This window comes from Elgaria multicarinata, chromosome 11, assembly GCF_023053635.1.
Source record: "Elgaria multicarinata webbii isolate HBS135686 ecotype San Diego chromosome 11, rElgMul1.1.pri, whole genome shotgun sequence".
In the NCBI taxonomy this organism is placed as follows: Eukaryota; Metazoa; Chordata; class Lepidosauria; order Squamata; family Anguidae; genus Elgaria; species Elgaria multicarinata.
The window spans coordinates 30,101,722-30,110,645 of NC_086181.1; the positions used below are offsets into that span (position 1 = coordinate 30,101,722).

Below are 8,924 nucleotides of genomic sequence, written 5' to 3' on the forward strand. Positions count from 1 at the left end.
TTTAACATATAACAGTAGATTAAAATCCATTAAACATATTAAAATCCTTTGCAACACCTAAGGAAAGGAGTTCCTGAGACTGCAAGTGAAGTTGAAGCTTGAAGCTTGTGACAAACCCCTACTTCTGATATAGCTCCACAGTGCCCCCTACAACATCTGGTCAACTGGCACCCTGCGGATGAACTTGAATAGGTTCATCTCCTTTTTCTTACTTTTTGTCAACCAAAATGCAAGCATAACCTTAAAAAAAACTGGGTTTATTAGTTTCAACCAGCTCAAGCTTTTGAGATGTAAGCTTACAGCAATTAAGAAGGTGGGTCCAGCTACAAGGTAATTTTCTGATTTGCTGGCTAGACCCCAGACATCAGAACTGGAGGCTATCACATTATTGGACAGAACAGCCATTAGTCTCTGCTATGGGGCTGGCCTTTACTGATCTGAGATCATCAGAAAAAGAAGGATCAACTTAGTCCTTTTAGAGCTTTCCATATACCATCTAACTGGCGGCCAACAAGCTCAGTCTATCCTCTCTGCAATAAACTCTGTATACATTCTGGAACCTAGGACTCTACGTAAGTAGGTAACATCTTACTAGATTAGTTAGTCCAGCCTTCTTCAACCTGGGGCGCTCCAGATGTGTTGGACTGCATCTCCCAGAATGCTCCAGCCAGCTGGCTGGGGCATTCTGAGAGTTGTAGTCCAAAACATCTGGAGCGCCCCAGGTTGAGGAAGGCTGAGTTAGAATGAGTTTATTGATTTTCGCATTCCCTTTTGTTCCCCCCTTTGACCCCAAATAAACTGCTTTTTTATATTAGGACATTTGACTCTGCTGTTTCAAAAGGGCACAGCCAAATGTACCCTTTTAAAAGTGCCCTCACTAAACCCTTCCCCACACAAAAGACTGCATTGTCACAAAGTTACCACTTGTGCTTTGGGATTTTAGCAAGGGTTTTTGTCAAATTCTGTGTTTCTGGGCTTTGGGAAGGAAAGTCCCAAAGTCATCCTGACTCATGGCAGCCTATCAGAAATTCTTTTCCTAGGGAACCCTTGTAAAGAAGGGGTCCACCAGGAGGAAAAGCCATCTCCCCTCTGACTGGATGTGTGTGTGTGTGTGTGTGTGTGTCTATATGTGGAGAAAGCCCCATGGTGGCTGTGGATTTGTTCCCCATTGGCTAGACTGCACAGGTGAAAGTTCACAGCCATTGCGGGGCTTTTCCCTAATGCTGCGTTTTGAAAAAGTCAGGGATTTACCCCAACATTTTCAAATGGAGTGATGTCAACACAGCACTTCCGCTGTGTGACATTGCTCTGTGGCCAATCCAGAGTCAACCTGGGGGCAGAACCTGGTGGAAGGTGACCAGTGATTGGTCACCTTCCACCAGGAAGAGGGCTGGGGTGGCTCCAGGACTTAGATGGCTGCCCAGAAACCCCATGTTTTCTCCTAGGTGTTGGAATTACCCCATGCCGCTCCGGAAGAGGAAAGCGCAGGGTTGAAGAGGGAGGCAGCACCAACCTGGCACCATGGACAGCCCCCAGGGATACGATGAGACACCACAGAAAATATTGATGAAAAATCCTGAAACTAAGAGGGGATCTACACTAGTCTAGTTAGAACGTGTCTTACCGGTTTTAAGTGTGCGTTTTGTAGTATTACGCCACATGACGTTCAGGTTTTGACATTTTATTGAGGTCTTTTCTCTGGTTTTTATTTTGAACTTTTCTGAAATAGCTCGTTGTATTTGTTATGATGTGGCTGATTTTGCTGTATTAATTAGCTTTCCTTCTTAATTAGCCAATCACATTCCTGGGGGGGCGAGTTTATTTAATTTCCACACCCAAAGTTGGAGCCGTTTTTTTCTGTGAAGCCTTGGACTTCAACTCCCATCAGCCCTACCTAGCAGAGCCAATGGTGAGGAATGCTGGGAGTTGTGGTACAAAAGATCAGGAAGGCACCAGGTTGGGGAAGGCTGGTCTAAAGTGAAAGAAATACAATCCCGCCCAAACTGTTTGAATTCCAAATGCAGGTGCAGTTGCCTAACATAATATGGAGGAGGGGCAATTGAAGCAGAGAGAACAGGAAGTGGGAGGGGAAATTTGCAGACGGGGAAGTAGAAGAAACAGATGTATTTTCTTAATGTGGCCAAAAGGAATGCATTCCCACGGAAAGAGAAAACGTAAGTAAACGTTTACATTTTAAATCGTTCAAGAATAAAATGTTCAATGCCTGTGAAAGCAACGTTTCATATACTAGTGTAGATCCCCTCTAAGACATCATCTCCAAGACCAACATATCAAAAGGGTATATATTGACTGGGAAAAAAATCCAGATTATGTACATAACCAGGGGTGGGCAACTTGTGGCCTTCCAGAAGTTTTGGCTTACAACTTCTATCAGCCCTAGCCAGCATACCCAAATGTGAGAGATCATGGGATTTGTAGGCCGAAGCATATGGATGGATACGGTTTACCTACCCTTGATATAACCTCTTACAAGGTACAGTTATGAGGGACCAACCAACCAAACAAATCTCTGGCAAACCCACTAGCTCAGCATCCATTAGGGCTCAACGCTGCACCAACACCAAAGAAGGGTTCACACATTGGCTATATAAATTAGGACAATTGTGTTTTTTGGTGGAAGATATAACCCATTTCACTGTCCCATTTGGTACAGTAGCTAGCTGGCTATTTCTTTTTTAATTTTTCCCTTTAAATAAGAGAGAGAGAGAGTCTTGGGACATGGCTCCAAGGAACCACACACACTGTTTCCATTGTTTCCATAATATCGGTTCAAGGGAGCAATTTCCTCCGTCAGGCCAGCCAGCAGCAGAAGGAAGAACAGCAAAGAAAGGAGGTGGCCTTTGGCCAGGTTCCTCAGCCAAAGAAGCAGCTCAACTGTCCGGCTCTCAGCAGGGAGCAAGAGGACCTTTTGGCAATTGAGGCAGCTCTGTGAAGTCGTCTACTTGGTGGGGCTTAGGGCCCAGGTCATAGGACTCAGCATTAAGTTGAGCATCCATGAGATACAGGGTCAAGCCAAGGTCGAAGAAGTACCCACATCCATAAGAACTCCTGCCTAATGGTTCTCCCTGGTTCTCCCTCGGGCCACTGATGCATATGTACAGGACTCAGGGACTCTGTCAGCATCAGCTGCCTGTTTGTTTTTCAGCGAGTGGTGACTCAACACAGCATAGGAGACACCATCAGGGTCTTCTCCAGTATCAGGTTCTAGGGGCTACAGAGAGGAAAAAGAGAAACAGTTAGAGAAAGATTCCTCTTGCACAGTTACAATGGAAACTAATCTGAATGCTTCAGAGCAGGAATAAGCAACCGTTTGGGGGCCGTGGGCACCTTTGGTAATGTGAGAAACTGTCTTGGGCACCCCCCTCACAAAATGGCTGCCATGGGAGGTTTAGTTAATCACAAAGGACAGGTAACTTGCCCAAAAGACTGAGTAGAAGGCAGAGGCGGGGTCTTACCCAATGCACTAAACAACTCCTTCGAACCCACAGTTTTCAGCACCAACAGAAACCTGCTTCACAGCAATCCCAGCTTCTGGTAATGTGTGATTTTGTAATAAATAAATAAATAAATAAATAAATAAATAAATAAATAAATAAATAAAAGACGTAAGGCACCATGATGGACACCAAAAAAGAAGTCTGAGGGTGCATCAGTGCTTGTGGGTGCCACATTGCCTTCCTTTGCTCTACTTGAATTTGGAATAGCAGCTTGATAGCAGGGGAAATGACATCTAGGGCTGCCAATTGACAAGTTGAGATATGATACTTGACCATCTAGATCCCACCCACCCCATCTTGAAAGTAGCCTAGTGGTAAAAAGCAGAAGTTGCCAAGCAGAATCATACTTTCAGTATTTTAGGACAGCTGTGTTATCCTACAGTCCCAATGCAGTCTTTATTCAAACTGCTTTCCACTCTTAACTGCAAACCATACATCTCTGGCCACATCTACACCAAGCAGGATATTCCACTATAAAAGCCGTATGAAAGCAGGAGCCACGCTACTGCTTTATAGTGGTATTGAAGTGCACTGATAACTGTTGGGGCCCATAAGACACAGACCACATACGGCTTTCGTAGTGCTATATCCTGCTTGGTGTAGCTCCTGCCTTTTATATACCACTTTCATGCCATTTTCGTGGTGCAATTTCCTGCTTGGTGTAAATCAGGCCTCTATGGCATTCACCATAGATGTATGGATAGAACTACATCTCAATTAGCATCCGCATCCATAATGACCAATGGTGGCTTTCAATTTAATACTAGAAATGTAGAAGGAACAGTTCAGGTCCTGCTTTTTTGTTTTTGTTTCCGTGGCCAGCCAGCCCCCCTCCCCCCCCACGTAAAAGGATGGGGGGAGACTGTCCTTATATGTTTTTTTCTAGGCTGAGGAGTCAGGATAGAGTGTGGGCAGAAAGTTCACAATCGTAACAGGAAAGTTCCTTACTATGTTCACTGGTTGGGTTCTTTCACTGGTAGTGGAACCTGTAGATCAGAGAGACACCATGAGATTCTTCTCCCATTCGGTTTTAAATCAGAATTTTGGATTTTTGCTCCTTCCCCAATGTGTACTCAGACCTTTGTCTTAATGGAGGAAACTTCTTGCTATATAGGTCCTTCTCCGTGAGCCCCTACCGAAGGAAGTGAGGCAGGTGGCTACTAGGAGGAGGGCTTTCTCTGCTGAGGCACCCCGGCTGTGGAACGAGCTCCCCAGAGAGGTTCGCTTGGCGCCTACATTGTTTTCCTTTGGTCGCCAGCTGAAGACCTTTTTATTTTCTCAGTATTTTAACACCTAGTTTAACTTAAATTTAAACTCTGCTGTTTTAATCTCATATTTTAACCTATATCAATTTTTGCTGTGTGGTTTTATGCTGGTCGTGCTTTTTATATTGTATTTTGTATTTGTGTTTTTTAAATTGTTGGTTGTTTTATTATGCTCTTCATGGTTTTAATTTTTGTGAACCGCCCAGAGAGCTTCAGCTATTGGGCGGTATAGAAATGAAAGAAATAAAATAAAAATAAATAAAATAAAATAAATATATCTGTGTGGCTATATTACATGGCAACAGAAACAGTCTCCACTAAAGACTTAATCCAAATTCTACACTGTGTTTCTGCATCTTTCATAAAGTGATTTATGCATACATGTTTGTGTTTCACAATTCTTCTATTAGATGAGACAGAGGCAAGGGGCTATGCAGGGCCCAGAAGCCACCTACGCACCTCAAACTACTAGAAAAAACAAAATGAATAATACCCTGATATCTGTAATCATAAAAGAAAACATATTAAAATGCTTTATCATTGGCATTTCACTACACACAGATTGAGAATGATTTATACATTGGATGGATGCTTGTTGGAGGTGCGGTAAACCATACGTTGATCTATGGCTTATATTTTTAGTCTGGTGTAAAAATTGACATTTTGATTTGTCAGCCTGTTACTGTAGTTTCCATCAATTTGCAACAGCACATACGGCATCTGGTATAAATTATTATAATTATTTATGACATCTATTACGTATCACTTTTGTATGTAACTTAATCCATATTTGCTTATCCCTTGGCCACCTGTCAACTTTTGAGATTTCATTGGTCATTACCCACAAACCTTCAAGCTTATCTTTTCACCACATGACTAGAATCTTAGTTTTGAATGAGAAATAAAGAAAGAGTGTGTTCTCTCTTTGGCACAGTACTGTTTTATTATTTTATTATTTTTACATGGCAGTTCCAAAGTATTCTCCCATACGAAACTTGAAGTGGTAGAGCCCTCATGTAAGCATTTACCCCCTCAGCTATGCATGCTTTAAACTCAGGCATAGTAAGGTAGGCAGACCATATGAAAAGGAGGACAGGGCTCTTGTATCTTTGACAGCTGTGTTGAAAAGGGAATTTCATCAGGTGTCATTTGTATATATGGGGAACTTGGAGAAATTTCCTCTTCATCACAGCAGTTAAAGTTGCAGGTGCCCTGCCCTCTTTTAAATCTGGTCACTCCAGTATAGCTCCTGCACCTTTAACTGCTGTGATGAAGAGGGAATTTCACCAGGTTCTCCATATATGCAAATGACACCTGCGGAAATTCCCTTTAAAGATACAGGAGCCCTGTCCTCCTTTTCATATGGTCACCCTAAGTAAGGCACCCCATGTAGAGGTCTACTTACCCTTTTTCCTTCTTCTGTACAACGTAAAGGCAAGGAGCAACAGAAGGAGAACCAGAACCAGAAGTCCCGCAGCAATGCTTGACCATGTGATTAGTTCTTTGGTTAAAACCTGCATTTGGTTGCCTTCAATAAATTGATTCATTGATTATTAGGAACACGTTTGTAAAACCACAGAGTTAGAATGCTGCTCATGTTTATCTATCCACCCACAGACAGTATCCAAGGGCTACCAATGATCCTTCTATTGATCTATGGATCCATTCATTTACTCTCCATTTAACCATCTCCCAGTTCCTTCAGAGCCTTCTCCCCATTCATTCGTTCATTAGTCCCTACATTTTGACAAAACTCTCCTATCCTACCATGCACCATGAACACTCCCACACATGCTACTGGAGACATGTGTGAATGAAGCAACCTTGTGAAGAAGGCCCATTGAAGGTGTCATCACACGGGGGAAATTGCATTTGCTTACTGTCACTTCTCTGCCCGCCCATTTGTCCCTCATGACTTCTTCTTTTGAAAGAGGAAGTAAACAACGTGCTCGTGGCTCATTCAGTGGGCCATTTTGGTCCTGCTGCTTCTCCTGCACACTGCGGGAGATAGCGGCAACTTCCGTCTTTAAAAATAAGTTTTTTGTTGGGCGAAGAAGGCTACAAGGGGCGGGAGGCAAACGGGAGGCAGACATCGTGAGAGGGACCTGCGAAAATTTGCGAATCATACACACAAGGTCACCCCACTTACCCCCACCATTGTGCACGGCAGAGGGTTGACATTGGACCAGCCAGACATTAATCAACAGCACCACCATATTAGAAGGCAAGTTGACAAGGCAACCAGGTTCCTGATGGAAGTCTGGCCAGGGAGACAACTTTCAACCGAGTTCCTCATGTCTCCTCACCAGGACAGAACCACTCTGTGTGCCATGTGTGGGGCTTGGAAGGGGGCAGAAAAGATGGTGCCAAGCAAACGCCTCACCTGTCACAACCAGCTCCACTGGGTCACTTGCCTGAGACCAGAGATGAGGATTTGCTTTGCGGTATTTGCAGGTGTAGATCCCTGCGTCCTCCAGCCTCACCCCGGATAAAAGGAACTCAGTTGTGTTTTTCTTTGAGATTTCCGTTCGTGATGCAATCAGGCTCCCTGATTTGAGCAGGAAGAAGGTCAGACTCTCCAAATCCTCTGCCCCCTGGCATTCTAAGGTGATATTTGATCCCAGAGGTATCTGCTCATTGGGTCTCGTCTTGATGGAAGGTTTGGTGAGTTTGGGATCTAGTGTTAAGAAAACAAAAGCAGCAAGCAAAGCACCATCATATTACTTGTGACCCTCAACTTACGAAACTTGTTGATTTTGAACAGATCAATAGACCTATTTAGCTCTAGAGAAGATCCCCTGTTAGTCCTGTAGATACGTTCTCTGGACTGGGAGTAACCTGCAACAGCACATCTGAACATTGTCCACTTCTCATTGGGTGAAGTCTTTGGAGCTGTTTTAAGGGAAATTAGCTGGCTCTGTGTATTTCCGAGAAGACCAGTCCATGCCTCCTCCTCCTTAACCACTACCACCTCCTCCTCCTCCTCCTCCTCCTTATTATTATTATTATTTATAGCATTGAAAGAGTTTTAAAAAAACTGCGAAAATCACACAGTTAATGCCCCCCCCAACACCAACCCCAGTTTCCTCCCCTCTCAGATTTTCATGCTAGCCCTGTCTCTCACTCAGAACCATTTCATTCAGTGTGGAGTAATTCTGTTCAGGGTTCCAGCCAGCCAGTTAGTCATGACCTTTTCACAGATACTCCATTCCATTTCCCCTTTGTTTTTCCATTATTATTATTTTTAGCCCAATGTTCAATCCATATTCCATGCCCACTAATCATGAGGAGTCCTCATTGGGCTCTTTCATTTCTTCTCATTCGGTTGTATTCCTTAATATTTTTTATACCTTTTATATTTTTATATATTTTATAGTCTTGCAAACACTGGAATTCCCCCAAGTCAGCTGATTCCTTTCTCTTGCGTGTGGTTCATGATCAACACTCACAGAATGAGTTTGTTGTTACTATATTCAATGCTGATACATGCAACTTTTCATAAAATACGTAGATGTGACAGTATACAGTATGGTTTCCTTTTTGTTTTGTTTTCCACGAGAGATTACACATAGTCCTAGGAATTTCCAGTGTTAGGTGTCACAATCCTATACAGGAATGCAAAAGGGCATTATATAAACGCCCCAAGTAGGATCAGATCAAGAGTGAGATGGGCTACCAGAGACCTCCACCTCCAGCTGTTTGCAAATGTAACCATGTTTATTTCTGGTCCTGCTTTCAGTTTTGCCAGAGCAGTCGAAGCACCTGGCTCCTCCGTTCCTTGCAATGTAGCTCTGCGTCTCTCTGGCAGTGCTTGACTTGGATGCAGGTCATTCCAGATGCTCCTACCTCCTACACAGAGAGTGGGGCTTGGAAGGGGGCAGAAAAGATGGTGCCAAGCAAACGCCTCACCTGTCACAACCAGCTCCACTGGGTCACTTGCCTGAGACCAGAGATGAGGATCTGCTTTGCGATATTTGCAGGTGTAGATCCCTGCGTCCTCCAGCCTCACCCCGGATAAGAGGAACTCAGTTGTGTTTTTCTTTGAGATTTCCGTTCGTGATGCAATCAGGCTCCCTGATTTGAGCAGGAAGAAGGTCAGACTCTCCAAATCCTCTGCCCCCTGGCATTCTAAGGTGATATT

At 43.7% G+C, this 8,924-nt stretch overlaps 1 protein-coding gene across 1 annotated transcript in view; it reads right to left on the reverse strand.

Moving 5' to 3' along the window:
• Window positions 1-3,218: 3,218 nt before the first annotated feature.
• Window positions 3,219-8,924, reverse strand: part of LOC134405644 (immunoglobulin superfamily member 1-like) — a 16,881-nt gene continuing 11,175 nt past the window's right edge. Inside the window, exons 5-7 of the mRNA XM_063136886.1 lie at window positions 8,693-8,924; window positions 7,167-7,460; window positions 3,219-3,232 (exon numbers count right to left, since the gene is read on the reverse strand). The exon at window positions 8,693-8,924 is cut by the window's right edge and continues 62 nt beyond it. Coding sequence (XP_062992956.1) covers window positions 3,219-3,232; window positions 7,167-7,460; window positions 8,693-8,924 — 540 coding nt within the window. The remainder of the gene's footprint in view (window positions 3,233-7,166; window positions 7,461-8,692) is intronic.